This window comes from Pristis pectinata, chromosome 14 (assembly GCF_009764475.1).
Source record: "Pristis pectinata isolate sPriPec2 chromosome 14, sPriPec2.1.pri, whole genome shotgun sequence".
NCBI classification, from domain to species: Eukaryota; Metazoa; Chordata; class Chondrichthyes; order Rhinopristiformes; family Pristidae; genus Pristis; species Pristis pectinata.
In genome coordinates, this window is record NC_067418.1 from 13,591,145 (window position 1) to 13,608,349 (window position 17,205).

General features: G+C 40.1%; 1 protein-coding gene across 5 annotated transcripts in view; it reads left to right on the forward strand.

The window, feature by feature from the left end:
• nav2a (neuron navigator 2a) overlaps window positions 1-17,205 on the forward strand; it is a 755,574-nt gene that overhangs the window by 581,417 nt on the left and 156,952 nt on the right. For all 5 annotated transcript variants that reach the window (XM_052028895.1, XM_052028896.1, XM_052028899.1 and 2 more), the window contains one exon: window positions 4,444-4,566. In XM_052028895.1, the coding sequence (XP_051884855.1) occupies window positions 4,444-4,566 (123 nt within the window). The remainder of the gene's footprint in view (window positions 1-4,443; window positions 4,567-17,205) is intronic.

A 17,205-nucleotide genomic window follows, 5' to 3' on the forward strand; every position in this document is an offset into this window, starting at 1 on the left:
ATGTAGCAGACCAGGGGATGAGCTGAAAATCTAGAGGTATTTTTGAAATAAATATTTTTTTCTCAGCTATGATTGCAAGCAAGTCTCTTTTGTTTCCTCATAGATAATTAATATCCAGTTGCTTTATAAACAAAAGCTTATAAGTAAATGGTATGGCGTTTTATACATTTTTGTGACAGGTCAAATAATTAATAGTTCTGAAATGAAAAGTAAACTTGAAAGTAGTACTGATCTGCTGAGTTGAATTGAAATATGGTGGGAATTTTGCCTGGAAGCATTGGGAATATTGAATACCTGCATCCTAATATGGAAGTTGCATTCCAAAGATGATCAAACTATGTGAAAGTGAGGGATTTCTTATCATTTGTGCTAGAGCAATGTTGGAGGGAAGGAATGCTGACATGTTTCTAGTATTTCAGGGTTGCCATGGAGATGGTAATATTACTTCGCGTTGGACAGGCCATGTGGGCTAATGCAATCTATCTGCAGGATCTTTTATTTCGTTGGCTTTCTGAATTTATAATATGTTTTGAAAATTCTTTCTTGCCCCCTTGAGAGGCTACTTCTGGCTCACGGCTTGTGGCCTGCCAAGTTGACCTTGCTGTTGCAAAGAGAGGTGGGGATCCCATTGAATATACTGATATTAATGGAATCTTGGAGTCGGGCATACAGTTATGAGATCGCTCCCTCCAGCAAGTTTGCAGTGGGATTCCACTGGAACAGAAAATTCCAGCTAGTTTCTTTGCCAAATGTTAACTCGAAATAAGATTTAATGCTTCAGCTTGTTTTGAACTAACCTGGAAAAGCAAAGTCCAAATTACCTTCATAGCTCGAGGAAGGCCCTCGTTACTTTTATGACTTGGAGTAGTTGAGCTAAGTCATATAGATGCTGGATGGGAGGTTTACAGCATTAGACTTTGCTCAAACTGCCCTATCCTGGAAATTGTAAGCAAAGCTGCACTCAACAATACCCTTTATAATGGAACGAAGACCCAGGTTCAATTCCGGCCACTCTCAGTAGGGAGTTTGTATGTTCTCCCTGTGACTGTGTGAGTTTCCTCCGGGTGCTCTGGTTTCCTCCCACATTGCAAAGGCGTACGGGTTAGGAAGTTGTGGGCATGCTATGTTGGTGCTGGAAGTGTGGCGACACTTGCGGGCTGCCCCCAGAACACTCTACGCAAAAGATGCATTTCACTGTGTGTTCCAATGTGCATATGACTAAGAAAGATATCTGATCTGATCTGATCTGAATATCAACCACAATCCTAGCTTATAAGAGAAGTCTCCTGAAATACCCTTCCATATTGTATCTTTAGGGTAGGCATCCAAGGATGGATTTCTAGTGCCCGAATGATTTCATTTTGCATGGAGTCGTTTGGATACCTGCACTTAATGTGGTAACTAATAACACTATTTTCCTGGATGCTGTACATAAGACCTATTGGTTACATATCTCCAAGCTTCTCGAGCATTGACATTTGAGTTGCAGTTGTTTCTGTGGGACCACATCAACAGTTGGCGGATATTCTGTGCAAAGGGTTTGATGGTATCTCCATGGAGAATGGGAACTATTCACTTGCATGTTTTGAGATGCTGTTTCCCTTGAGGATGACCTGGTTTGTGATGTTGGCTCAAACTTGGTCTCAGTGGTGCTTCAGTAATCAACAGGTGACTGTCTCTTGTTGGAGAGGAAAAATTGCTTCCAAACAGAAGTAAGATTCAATTTGATTTGGCCATCCTTGATGGGCTTTCTTGTGTGATGCATGTTCCAGACCAGACTGTAGATCTCCAGGGCATTATTCCTGATCGATGCAGTGATGATGGGAGCAGCAATTACTTCTAAGTAGCTTGAATGTAATCTTTGACAGGCAAACAAAGTCAAAGTTGCTAAGATTTGGCAGTGCTAGATTGGCAGTTCTGATTGTTCTAGCCCAACCCTGCGTACACTTTAAATTCCAACAGTGGTCACTATCAATCCTACAGAGAGTGTATATAGTAATTTTAGTCCCATTTTTCTCTATATTGAGCCTGTTCCCATCTAAATCTGATCTACATGATGTTAGACTGGTATGTGGGACTCAGATGCATGAGGCTGGGTCTCTGGCCTGGGAACTAAAGTATGAGATTAGAGAGACAGTGAAATCTTTTATTTACCTGTGAGACCTACAGGGAGTGGAGTTAGGTTAAAGGCATAAGCTCCCCACTGTGAATCTGTCCTGGGTTTAGTCTGGATATTTTTCAGTTGCATGTAAGTTGGTCATCTTGTATAGGTGATCAATGTGGGCGATGGCTCATTTGGTGCAATTCTCACAGGGGAGTCTGAAGATTCCAGGTTCAAGAGCTGATCTAGAGAACTGAGCACAAGGATTCAGTGCTGTATTGAGGGAGTGCTGTGCTATCTTTCCAATGGTACATTGAATGAAAGCCTGGATTCTGCTGTCTCAGCTGCATGTAAAAGATCCCATTCAAGAAGAGCAGAAGAGTTATCTCCAACGTACTGGACTCTGTTTATTGCTCACCCAACATTGCCTCAGTATATCTCCCATTCACTCTCTTAGATACTAAAATACTCCTGTCATGTGATGTATCCCTTACAGGAGTAAAAGCATTATAGCTATGATTCTAAAACATTGGAAGGTAATAAATACAATCCCACTATTCAAGAAAGGAGAGAAAGAGAAAATACCAGGAACTGCAGACCAGTTGGCCTGACATCAGAACTAGAGAAAATACCGAAATCTATTATTAAGGAAGTGGTAAAAGGACACCTTGATAACAATAATAAGATTTTTCAGAGACAACATGGATTTATGAAAGGATGTTCATGTTGGACAAATCTTTTGTAATTTTTCTGCACGTTGTAACTAACAGAATAAATTAGGGCAAACCAGTTGATGTAGTGCATTTGGACTTTATGAATGTTTTTGATAAAGTGCCACACAAGATATTAAATTAGAGAGCATGGGTTTTGTGGGTAATATACTTGAGTGGATTTATGATTGGTTAATGGACAGAAAGCAGAGAGGAGGAGGCTTTGTGGAAGGTGTTTTACAGATGCAAGGTCTTTTTTTGTCAAGTGTTTCCAGTTGACAGACTCTTTGGTAAGAATACGCTGCACTTCATATGAGTCTTCACCAGCTGTGGGGAAACGCTTGTCCCTTCATGTTCTGTGTATTGTTTTAGAAATTCCGTGGAGATTATAAATGACACTCCATTTCCATTACCACGTGAGAACCTAACTATTCACTGGCTTTATTAGGCTTCCAGTTTCAACTATGTAAACGCTATTAAATGATCAGCCCATGAGAAGATGCATTTTACTATCCTTAATATGCAAACACCAAACTCTGGGAGCAGTGGTATGCAAATACTCCTCCAAATGGAGTGTAAAAGGAGTTTCAGATGTGAGCACAACCCAACCTAAGCTCCACTGGTGTCAACATAGCTGCCATACACATTTTGCACTGATACACCCTAGATTTTGGAGGGATTTTGTTTTGATCTAATTCTACAAATCATCATTGACTGAAAATGTGAGATAGAATATCTGTCACTTGCTACATTTTTAGTCTGTCATTTGTGAGGTGGAACTCTTGTATGAGGCATCTGATTCTGAAATTTATTGTCTAATAATGTTTTCTAAATGCAATAACCTTGTTTAAAGGACTGTTTGCAATTTGAAATTTTGTTTAAAGATCAGATCCAGAGAATGAGTTTGCAGATAAAGATAGAACAACGTAGAGATAACAAACCAGATCATGGAAGAAGAACGATAGTTCTGATCAACACATCAGAACAAACTACAAAATGGCTTGTAGAAGTGGGAAAGAGAGATGGTAAATTAGCTGTGTTCATTAAAAGAATAGCATTGGAAAAATACTACGTGTGGAAACGAGTTACACTCTGCAAGAGGTTAGTCAGTTAAACAATAACGTATGTCAGGAATTTAAAATGTGTTCAGAAGGGACTAAATAAATAACAGATAAAGTGATTAAAGATAAATGCATTATATCACAATCTCATGGAGAATGACTTGCTGCATTTATGTGTTACTTATCTTACTTCCAACTAGTGTATTGAAGTGAAGAGGACATAATACATCTTGAAGGGTGCAAAGGGTCTGCAGTTGAATTTTAAGATCTTGCTCTCGTCCCTTCTAACCTCTTGATTAACTGTGGCATCCTTGTGGTATAAAGTCAACGCACCACTGCCTAGAAACACGTTTGTACCATAAATTTTCATTGAAGCCGTCGCAGTCATGATTTTCAAGAAAACAACACCAGATGCACAAAAACATGTGCCCGCTATCTCATGAAAATAAGCCGAACATGGAGCCCTGCCAATGTATGCTGCTCCCAGAATGCTAAGATCTTATTCCGGGGGACCTAGCTGGCTGTTGAAGTTTATCACAGCTGAAAACAACATGTTTCTTTTTTGTTCCAGATACTTGACGGATGGTGGGTTGGGACTTTATACTCGTCGACTTAACCGCTTGCCAGATGGAATGGCTGCCGTGCGAGAAAATGTCCAGCGTAATACATCTGTAGGCCTGGGTGACGCAGACAGGTAGGAATCTTATTGTTTAAGGAATAGCTGCAGTTGTCTACAGCTGCACAGGTTCCTTGAAGACACTATGGTTCTAAATTCATCCCTAATTTTGTGGAAATAAAAAATCTTTAACTCTTGTGACTAATTTTGCCTTCTTTTTTGCTGTGACTTTTGTTCTGCAGTTGCATTTGTTCTTTATATTGATCAAAGACATACACTATGAATGGAACTGAGATACCAAATAACATGGTGAGGTTGAATAATCTGACAGATTAAATGGGTTGAAAAGTCTGGGCCTGTTCATATCACATGTTGCCAAGCTTTCAGAGAGGAGGACTACGTGTGTTGTTGTTACTGTTTAAGATCGTGACTGAATGTTTCCTGCTGTAAAATGATTTCCAATCCAAAGCACACACAGCTATGACATTTGTCCATCGTGCATGTTGAAAGCATTGGTTTGATCGTGACAAACAAAACTAATATCATGATGGCCAAAGCATCCAAAATTCAGATTACAATGTCACTGTTAAGGAAATGCTATCACTGGAACTGTGCATTTATTGGAGCTGGATCGACAGATAATAACACGGAATGCTAAATCTAGAAATAACCCTTCCTGTCTTTTGTTCATATGTAATCGAATGAATTTATCCTGCACCTGGGAATTAAGAGCCAGTGGTGTAGAATAATATAAAGACAGCTGATGAGCAAATTTCAAAGGATAGAGTTTACCAGGAATTCTTTGTACATGCAGGCAGAATGGCAGATAAAGACCCCCTACTTGAGAACCCCTTTCATCTATTACAATATGGAGCAAAGCATGACTTGCTTTTAAAAAAAATCTGAAAGGATCGTCCTTTGAGGCAAAACAGATCCTAAACTATAAACTTTAATGTTTGTCTTGCATTTGAGTTCAAACTTTACCAACATTATAACTCTCCAATAGTTTTTGTAAGGTGTTGTAAGTATTTCAAAAATTATTATTGTCATTTATTGTTTCAGCTGTATACTAGACTTCCACACAAAATCAGATGGATTCAAGTAAATATTGGATCCTCTTCATGTTTCCATTGCCAAAGTAAACAAGACATCTGGGGATAATCTTTTGCTTCAAATACCTTCCAGTGCTGAAGGACAAACTGACAAAAGATGGATATCTTTGTAGTCAAAATCAGAAACCAAACTATATTAAACTGAAATTCATTTGAGTATAAAATAAACTCAGCATTTTAGTGCGGTTCATTTGTTCTAAATGAAATAATAGGTTCTTCCTGTCCACTCTGTATTGGCCTCTTAAACTTCAGTACACCTCAATTAAGTCTCTGCTCAGCCCTTTTTGTTCCAAAGAAAACAATCTTTCTTCATTACTATAATTCTCCAACCCCAGCAAAATCCTTGTTAATCTCCTCTGTTCCATTCATAATACTGCCATATCCTTCCTGTAAAATGACCAGAAGTGTACACAGTGCCCTGACTCTCACTAATGAGTGTAACTGTTGAACTTGTGATTTGAACGGTGCCTCTGAAGAGGAACCCAGTGCTGGAACATTCATCCTACAGTTTGAAGATGGTCTTGTTTGCCCCTGTGAATTTTGTATAAGCCTTTCACTGTTTATATGGGTGACTGAAAGGAATTTAAAACTATTCATTTTAAAATCTGTTGCCAAAGGAATCGTGTTTGTAACTCTCAGCAGTGTTATTTCTGCACAACCCAGTAATGAATTCATTTTGTTTACAGCACGTTAAGTTGCTGCATGTGTTTTAGCTGATAATGTGGTTATTGAAAGACCAAAACTGTATCCTTGCCTTCTTTTCTCAGAAGTTTAAACAAGCATTGCACTGAGATTGATTCAAAGAAATGATGGAAAGAAAGTACTTTGAATTTTATTGTTCTTTTCATAATTTCAGAATGTTCCAAAGCACATTGCAACCATTGAATAATTTTGAAGTATAGCCAGTGTTATAATGTAGGAAGTGCAGCAGCAAATAAGTGTATAGCAAACTCTGACAAACAGCCAAATGCCAAGGAGGTTCACGAGGACATTGCCTGAGGTGGGACATTTTAGTTATAAGGAGAGACTATATAACTAGGTTTGCTTTCCTTGGAGTGGAGTAGGCTGAGGGGAGAACTGATTGAGGTACACAAAATTATGAGGGGCATAGGTCAGGTAGAAAACAGGAAATCTTTCCCATAACAGAGATGTTCAAAACTTGGGAGCATTTGTTTAAGGTAAGTGGCAGAAGATTTGGAGGGGATCTGAGGAAGAGACTTTTCACCCAGAGGGCTGTTGGAATTTGGAATGTACTGGGCTCTAGGTGGAGTTGAGGCAGAGATTCTCACAGGATTTAAGCAGTATCTGGATGAGCACTGAAATCGCCAAGGCACACAAGGCCATTAACCAAGTACTGGTAAATGGCATATGTACAGTTGGCATGGATGTGATGGGCTGAAGGGTCAGTGGCTGTGCTGTATGACTCTATGATCTATTGCAGTGAAGTTGATTGTCCTGAATTATGCTGAAAGGTAATGATAAATCCTGATACGTTTGTCCTTCATCAAGAGACAAACTTTGCGTGGGTTTAACATCTGAACATTTTATTAGCCAACAGACTGGCTTGCTTTCCCTCTCTTTTTACAGCCACTTCCTGTTCCCCCGTGACCCCTTACATTGCCTGCTGGGAACTGTAGTTCTTTATTAAATCTGCATAATAACACAAATCCATATACAAATATTTTGAAAAATTAATATATTTATTGCATTACTCATTTAAAAAATACCTAATTTTCTTCATGTCCCCTCACATTTCACTAAATACACAGGGACAGAAACTTGTCTTCTATTGTATGTGTTAAGCACACAATACAATCCCCAATGCACGTTTAACTACTTTTCTGAAATATGGTTCCATAATAATTTCATTGCATATTTAGTGAATACACAAGAGGATGGATGTCTACCCTCTGGATACTGACTGATGTAGAAGTTGCTAATATCATGTGCTTTTGATCTGTAAGAGCTAACTCGGTGATGGGTAGCAGCCTTCTCAGTGAATCTAAAGTTAAAGAGCACACACACATCAGAGACTACTTCTGGCTTGGCACCAGCTAGTGTGCCAGTGAGACACTGGCACACAGGCTGGTACTCTTGGCAAAGGAGGTGAAATCCTGCTGAGGCTTCCAAGCCTGAGTGATATCCAGTGACTAGTTCCAAAAATTTGTGTGTGACTGCTGAAGAGGACTAGGTTTAAGTACAGGGCTTCCCATCATCCATTACGTTTCATAGTTTGACAGTAGATGAGAATATTTTCTTTAATCTGGATTTAATGGTAAATCCAGTCTTGCAGAACATCCTGGTTTGGATTTCTTGACCATGCCACATTAGCTGACCTTTATATGGACACTGAGGCAGATGATTTAAGAAAAGACACGACACTCCACGGATCCTACCAACCACAGCTCTTGTTCATCTGTTTTGGAAAGTGCTTGCACGAGGCCATTTGGACAAACCAGGATGGTTATCATTTGTCCCGTTGTGAAATAGCTCACAATACTTTGATTTAAATGCTTAAAATAGTGTGTTGAGTGCAGTGTCAAGTATTTTGTTTGGCAGTCAAAAATGCCTCCATGTGAAGATGGTAGCTTGTGAATAAAGGCCCAATGATGTGAAAGCCATGGGACTGAATGACCTCTGGGTGTTTGGTTGCAAAAATCTGGCTCGAAAGATCATTAATGTTGCTGTAGACTGGGTACTGAAGGTTGGCACAACATGAATGCTGATTGATTGTCAACCATGTTAACTACTGCTTAAGCTGGACTCAGGAGAGATGTGGAGGGAATAGAACGGATATTAAAACCCTGAAACTATTCCATGGCAAAGCTCTTGGAATATATCTGGAATAAAACATTGACTCTAGCAATGTGGGAAATGTAGATTTTGTTTTCTTAACCAAATATTTTCTGAATGTACATACTTCAAATCTGCATTTAATTCTCTATATAATGTTTAGTCAGCTACATAACCTCAGGTTGTCAGTAAGTTTTGAAATTAAAGGATTATGAAGAAACCAGAGTCCTGCAAATTGTAAATTAGTGAGATCACAGTGAAATGCAATAACTTTAAATAGAAGCTTTGAAGAAGAGCTTTATGCTGAAGTTGGTATTTGAAATAAAAATTTAGAAAATTACACTATTTAGTTTTTGAGGTGTCATGTTCTTCCCTCTTCTTTAATCCCATGGTCAGATATAAACCACATTATCATTTCTGAGGAATTTCACTAACAACTAAATGTGTTGGTTTTGGAAATGTTTGAATAGTCTTTACACCATTCCAGAGTTTATGCTCAAAGCAGTGACTCCTGATCCAAAGCTTTCACTTCAACTCAAAGATAAGTTGGCTTAATTTAGCTCACAGTCTTTGCATTTCTCATTTCAGAAGCCTTTGTGCTGGATCCATTAATAATGTCATTGTAATAGAGGATTAAGAAAATTCAGAATGTAGTTCGTCAGAGGCAGAATCATCTCATGGAATTGAGATCATCCTTGACTTTATTTGAGGTTGTAAACAGCAGGGTGAATTGGGGAAGGGATGAAAGTGACTTCAATTTCTAATCAGCACTGTCACATACTGTATCTTACCCTTTGAAACCATAGTCCTGGCCATGGTTTTAATGGTTCTTCATGCTGGTCCCTACATGCTTACTTTCACTGCTGGATAGTGCAGAAGCAATGGATGCTGTACACCCGGAATTTCAAAGCGCATTTGATAACATGTCACAAAAACAGAATTAAGTGTAGGAGGTAAAATCTTAACAGAAAACAAAGGATGAATAAATAGCAATCTGCTGGAGGAACTCGGTGGGTTGAGCAGCATCTGTTAGGGGGAAGGAACAGTTGACGTTTCAGCTCAAAACCCTGCATCAGGAGTAGGGAATCCTGCAGGGTTTTGACCTGAAACATCGACAGTATGGGTGTAGGTGAGAAAGTGGACTCGGCCAAGTACCATGATTTTAGTGAATGCTAGAGCAAGCCTGAAGGTTTTTCTGGCCTTCTCCTGTTTCTTATGAATGTTGATAAAGACTTTTGAGTTTTGCATTTACATGAGGATATCCAAATCTCTTTATTTGCCTGGTGATATTTGGACACTGAAGCTAGTTGTGATGTCACTTCCATTGGGCCTGACACATCATCATTTGGCATGGATTGGAAAGTGAACCTGAAACCATCTTGGTTTTGTGGTTTAGCACCTCGCTGGGCAAACTTAAGATATTGGAAGTTTCCATTTCATTTTGTTACCTTTCAAGCCAATTATCCTTCAGTGGAGCAGCCAAATTTCATTGCACATCTGTTTTGGTGCAGCTCACATTTCTGTGATTTTTGTATAAGTGTAGAAAACACTGCCCTGGAAGCTGGTCCCAGTCCCCTGATGAATTAGTCACCAGTGGGCATTTTCTGGTTTCTGTGATTGTAGCCAAAGGGGAAAATGTATCTCAGGAAGCCCATCAGATCTTCATATTCAACCACTGCCACTGAAGACTCTTACAAAATAAAAAGTTGAACAGAAGATTTTAATGGACTTTTCAATTCTGTACTTAGAGTTTTTTGCTTCAAAGTGTACCTCTTATCTTCCCATTTGGTTTCTCATAGAACCAAATTGAGAGGCAGAGTACAATGTACTGACATCGTACGTTTCGCCTTGACATGAACTACTAGGCATAGTTTTTGTCTGAAGTAGCTAAATTGTAGGATGAATTTAAACTTCAGATTTAGCACTAATATGCAGATATGATAGTGATGTCCAAGAGACATTTGCACAGGCCTGTGAACTTGCCAGGAATAGAGGGATATGAATGATGTGCAGGCAGATGGGATTTGTTTATATTTGGCACCATGGTTGGCACAGACACTATGGGCCAAAGGGCAAGTTCCTGTGCTGTACTTTTCTGTGTTCTATGTTTGCCTCATATTGGCTCTAACTACTGGCTCCAACCTGACTCTAGGGAAAAATAGAGCAAGGCTTCTCTTTCACATTTTTGTTGCATTAATACAATAACTGTAGGATTTAAGCAAGGTGCATGAATCCTAGAGTCGATCGATGCACCTTCACAAATACGCAAAAGCCTTCCCTTTGTATAAATAGGAATTGCGAATTCCCTTTGAATATTCATGCATGTTAACTTTGTGGTAGAATTTGCTTTCAGTTGAAGTCCAAGGAGAATTTCTTATTTAATATTAATTATTTTGCCATGAACTGAGAAGTGGCTGGTGGTATAAAGCACTGGGAGATTGAAATGCATACTTGCACAGAAATTTAATTGATAGCTGATTTGCTGTGGTGGAACATTTTATCCAGCCACAAATCTCTCTTTGCAGATGTACGTTCAATACATCGTTAGGTGAACCTGTAGTAAATATAAGGTGCTTTCCGTTAAACTGGTTTAGCATCATCAGCTGAGCTTATTTACATGACAGAACAGAAAATGCCGGAAGCACTCAGCAAGTCAGACAGCATCCGTGAAGAATGAAACAGTCAGTGTTTCAGGTCATTGACTTCTCGTTAGAACTGGAAAAGTGAGAAAACATGTTGCAAAGAAGGAAAAGAGTTGACAGAACAGAGAGAATGTATGTGAAAGGGTGCTAACCAAAGTTGTCAAGGTAACCATTACTCTAAGTACCAGCAGTTGGAGAAAGAAAAGATACAAAAGGACTTATTTACATATCTGTCAAGACATTTATTCCTGGTCTGTCCTGGTAAACATGCTCTCTGTTAGTTATTGCCCACTCTACTCTGTCTCTAAAATTCAGTTCCTTTAAAGTCAGTGCAAGTGATTTCAGAGGCAAAGTTTAAGGGCTTTCACCATTTTGTAACATATTTAGTGACACTAATCAGGTATGAATTTCGAGGCAAAAAACTGTTATGCAATGCTTAAATGCATACATACAGATCTGATAGTTTTACCCATAAGAATACTGCAACCAATGCTATTTTCCTTGGACAATGCCTATATATATTTTCAAACAAAGATTTTAGTCCTTTTCTAAATCTCTTCTGTTACAGAAGCAGAAAATGTTGTTTTACCATTACACAGGAGGCTTATCACTGTGGTCACTGAATTGTCATTGAACAGTTAAACCGTTCTGTGTCCCCTGCACCTTGCCCTGAGCAAGATCGGTTAATGTGACAGATTGGTGAGGGAGCTTGGGGCTTATCCTTCTCTATCACCACACTCATCCACTGCATTTATAAATCAACCCATCAAAGGAAATGCCGCTGTTTGCTCCAACCACTTCCAAAAGTACTGTTTCATCCCTCCCTAACTTCTTGAGTTTTCAAACAGTTTAAATGTGTTTCAGTGTTAGGAAGTATTTGTGACAGAGTGAAAAAGCTTCAGGGAAAGTTCACTTTTATAACTTTCCATTCAGAATATGTTTGCTTTAGAAATGAGATGTAAAGATAGGATCAATTGGACTGGAGAAATATGAGAAGCAATGTGGACACACGATTTTTTCAGCCCTTGTGTTGTGGACCATTGTAAAGCCCCAACAAGGAACTCATTGCACCCATCGTGCAAGGTCATTGCTTCCTGTTAACATAAAATGCAGATTGTGTTTCTCGTTTGAGCTCTTTTTCCCCCCTCTTTATGTAGTAGAAGTATCTTTGGAAGCATTTTTAACAGGACTTTGCAATCTGAACAGTCTTCTTGCTGGCAAGGTAATGTATTGAACGGTTCCCTTATACGATGAGATGGACTCTGAACTCACGATCTACCTTGTTGTGACCTTGCACCTTATTGCACTGCACTTCCTCTGTAGCTGTGACACTTTACTCCATACTGTTATTGTTTTTACCTGTACTGCATCAATGCACTCTGTACTAACTCAATGTAACTGCACTGTGTAATGATTGACCTGTACGATCGGTTTGTAAGACAAGCTTTTCACTGTACCTTGGTACAAGTGACAATAATAAACCAATACCAATTTGAGGCAAATTCTGTAACAAGTTGATGGGACAGAGATCCAAATATTATAAATTTACCCAAGTGAATGAAATAGACTTGAACATTCATAAGCTCAAGACAAGGAAGTGGCTAAATTATTGGCAGCCCATCAATCACTGCCCTTAACATTTACTTCCTGTACCATCAGCACTATGTGTCTGCTGTGTGCCATCTACAAAGTGCATTGTAGTTACTCCAACAGTTCCTCCCAAATCTGTGACAGCAGCCACCAAAGAGAGCATGGGCACCAAATGCATGGGAGCAATACCGCACGCAGCTCCCCTCCAGATGATGCACCATCCTAACGTGAAAATAGAACATAACTCCTTCATTGCTGCTGGGTCTAAATCTTGGAACTGCTTATCCTAAAAGAATGTAGGAGTATCATCACTATTTGGACGGCAGCAATTCAAGAAGGTGATTCACCACCACCTTCTTGAGGGCAGTTTGGGATAGATGATAGAAACTGCTTTGCCAGGGATGTCCATACCCTGAAAACAAAAGGCAAAAATTAAATTCTTAGCTTACTGATATTAATATGCATTTATTCCAAGCTTTGGTTCTTTTAAGATTGTATCTCATTATTAGACTGCTGACTGCCTGACAGTCGATGTGTTTCTTAAAAGTAGTTTGTTCCTTGCACTTTTAATTTTGTCTTTCCTTTTCCAGTGTGGATGGCCAAGTTTCTAAATGAGGAAACCACTTGGTTTATTCTTATCTCCCAGACTTCATTCAGAACTTCTATTTAACATAACACATTCTGCCATCTGAATTCAAAATAGGGCTGGCCCATTTTAACCCTCCTTTCCAACTTTCAGGGACACAGCACAACCTACGTGTACATATTAAATCAGGATTATAAGATTTATAAGATTTCTTTATTAGTCACGTACATGAAAACACACAGTGAAATGCATCTTTGCGTAGAATGTTCTGGGGGCAGCCTGCAAGTGTCGCCATGCTTCTGGCACCAACATAGCATGCCCACAACTTCCTAACCCATACGTCTTTGGAATGTGGGAGGAAACCGTAGCACCTGGAGGAAACCCACACAGACACGGGGAGAACATAAAAACTCCTTACAGACAATGGCCGGAATTGAACCCGGGTCGCTGGCGCTGTAACAGCGCTTAACCACTACACCACCGGGCCTGCCCTGGAGCTTGATCAAAGGATCAAGGCAGCAATGGTCCTGCTCTGTGATGTTGAGTGTCAGTGCTTCAGGGGAAAACTCTGGTTTTAAAATTCTTAAAACACTTTTTGAACACTTTTTGGATAAAAAGCTTTTGCTTAAAGGAATTAAGTTTAAATTTGTTTGAAATATGAGCATCAATTTAAAGTAGTCTGTTACTACAAATGGGTTGAATCACTAGGTTGACTTTCAATAGCTTTTGCAGTAAATTATCTTTAGAAGGTTCCCCCGGGAGTTGTTTGTGATGATCATATTCTGCTTTTCTGTCAGAATTCATTAATCACTACCAGGTTCTGTGTATTTTTTCACACATGTAACTCTATTAGCATAATATTCAGACCTTACAAGTTGCAGTTCCCTCCAGCATCTCGAACGTGTGAGCGAGACAGAATTAATTTAATGGTTGAGGGACAGGTTAATGGAAACATTGGGACATCACAGCTGAGCTCACTTCTTGAAGCAGTGGCAGAAGCCTGCCTGCCTTCCTTCCGCATGAATATCTTTTCTGAAACATGTTGGGTCTTGGTTGAACTGGATGAGTAAGCTGAGAGTTTTACAACTGATTTAAGAACAGCTGTTTACTCTCTGCCTTTTTGAAAAGGTGGAACAATTGTAGGCAGGATCCATAAAACACTTTTTATTGCATGGAATTTAGTTGGTGAAAATAGACGTGTTTGGAAGCAGGGAAATTGATTCAGGGAAAGGTGGATAACAAATCTATAACCACCTCAGGCGGATCCGATTTAAAAATGCCATCAAATTATTGCCAAAAAATTCAATAGTGTATCATCGTTTTGTTTTGGAATGGTGCAGTTTAAAAATTTTTTTTTTGAGTAGATAATGGTAACTCTAGATTACTTCAGGCTCTTTTTGCAATAGCCACCTGTGCAATTAAGGCAACTGTGCTGCATGAGATGCACTTGGAGCATTGCATGGGACTGAACCATTTGTCAAGGTGAGTGCCTGTTGTTGGGTGTCCTGGGCCTACATGGACTTATCTGCAGGCGGTGGACTGAGACATGCAATGGAATGGAGTGACCTAGGTGTGCAAGTGGATAGTTTGCTGAAGGCAGCATCACAGGTAGACTGGGTGGTGGAGAAGGCGTTTGGCATGCTGGCCTTCAGTCAGGGCACTGAGCATAGGAGTTGGGAAATAACGTTGCAGTTATATAAGACGTTGGTGAGGTTGCACTTGGAGTACTGTGTACAGTTTTGGTCACCCTGTAATAGGAATATGTTATTAAACTAGAAAGAGTGCAGAAAAGATTTACCAGGATGTTGCCTGGACTTGGGAGCCTGAGTTACAAGGAGAGGTTGCGAGGACTAGGACTTTATTCCCTGGAATGTAGGAGATTGAGGGGTGACCTGATAGAGGTATATAAGATCATGAGGGGCATAGTCATGGTGAAAACACATAGTCTGTTTCCCAGGGAGGGGGTTGCTACAATCAGGCATAGGTTTAAGATCAGAGGTGAGAGATTTAAAAGGGACATCAGGGGCAGCTTCTTCATGCAAAGGGCCATGCACACTTGGAATGCGCTGCTGGAAATAGTGGCTGAGGTGGGCACATTAGCAACATTTAAAAACCATCCAGATAAGTACATGGATAGGAGAGGCTTAGAGTGCTATGGGCCAAATGCGGGCAGATGGGACTAGCTCGCTGGGCAACACAGTCGGCATGGACAGGTTGGGCTGAAGGGCCTGTTTCCATGCTGTATGAATTTATGACTCTATAAGATAGCTTCATCTTTGGCCTCCTCACTACACCACCCTGAACCAACCACTTGTCTGATTCCTGAGTACTTGCGGTGCCCCATAGTTCGACATGCTGCCAGTGGTGTTTTCAAAACCCCAGCCTACACAAACCCACCAATCTCTCACTCCTGATTTCCCCACCATGTGCAGAGCTCTGGTGTCTCCCCTCCCTTACCAGCCCACCACTTTGAAAATGGATGCCAACCTACCACGCTTGGCCTTGGAAAGCCCATTGGATGGAACATTTTCAGCTCTGTAGTGCCCAGTCTCTTTACAATGGAGTCCTTGTTTTCAGCACAGGACCAACAGTCAAAATGGTCACTGGAGCCTCACAGCTGACCCCATCCAGCACATCCAATGGCATTTTCACACAGAGGGTGGTGGGTATATGGAACAAGTTACCAGAGGAAGCAGTTGAGGCGGGTAAAATTACAATGTTTAAATGACATTTAGATAGGTGCACGGATAGGAAAGGTTTAGAGGGATATGGGCCAAACACAGGCAAACGGACTAGCTTGGGTTAACAACTTAGTTGGCATGGACCAAGTCAGACCAACGGACCTGTTTCCATGCTGTATAACTCTATGACTCTGCATTGTAATTGTAAATGCAGAAACAGTCCAATCAAAGATTTCCATCTGATTCATTCTTTTTAACTTGCACATCTTATAAATTGTATAATTAATTCCTACATTTCAAGGAAAAGAATGTAATTAACATGTAATTAGAAGAAATACAGTATAGATATGTCCGTCCGCCTATTCTGCTGATTTCCCCACCCCCCACCCCACACACAGGAATTGAAACCTGAGTCCTCTTGCCTTTCCCATCATCACTATAATTCAACCAGTCTGGCCAGAATGTCTAGAAAAAGAATACTTTTGCCTGGGGTTCATGCTGGAATAAGGAAACATCATTTTCAATACCAAACCTCATTAAAACTCTTAAAGCAGAGAGAGTGGGCTGAATCGATTCCTCGGAGTGGCTTGCCTTTCCTACTTTCACTGCAGAGCACAATCCTCTGGTGAGGTGGCATTCTGTGTAGATAGTTTATCATCACTGTTGAGTGTTTCATTAGTTGTGCAGAATGCTCAACAGGGAGCAGCGGTAAAAAATCGAGCAAGTGGTCACCTTGCCACCACTGAAAGACCTCGAAGTCAAGGAAGGGGAATGTAGTTGGTCCGGTTATTAATCACATGTGGTGAAGTGGCCTGGAGTCGATTACTGAAGGTACTCTTCTGTAGTTCAATGGGAGAATCAGCTCCACGTTTCCAGCACTGCCAACAGGAGATTACACTTTAAAAATAGCTAAATGTCTGCATTACACGTTGGGACATCTGATATTGGGAAAGGCAGTGTTTAAGGGTAGTCTCTTCTTTATAAGAAGCATTGTCCATGAAAAGAAAAAGCCCCAGATTTAATGTCTGTTCTGTGCTGAGAGAGGTGATCTGAGGTGAGTTCATTTGGAGAGAGGAAACAAATCTGGGTGAGAACAAAGTCAGGCTCGGCTGTCTTGCCCTCTGTTGTGCTGATGGTTCTCTGACATGAGGGAAAGGAGACAAAGAGCCCATTGTACTAGCTTTGTGCACTCGTGAAGCTACATCAAACAAGGGTCAGAACCTCCAGGAAAAGAAAAGATTAACAAAAAAGTGAGGAGGTTTTCTTTAGAATGAAAGAAGCTTATAGATTAAAAACTACATTTTCAGCATTTG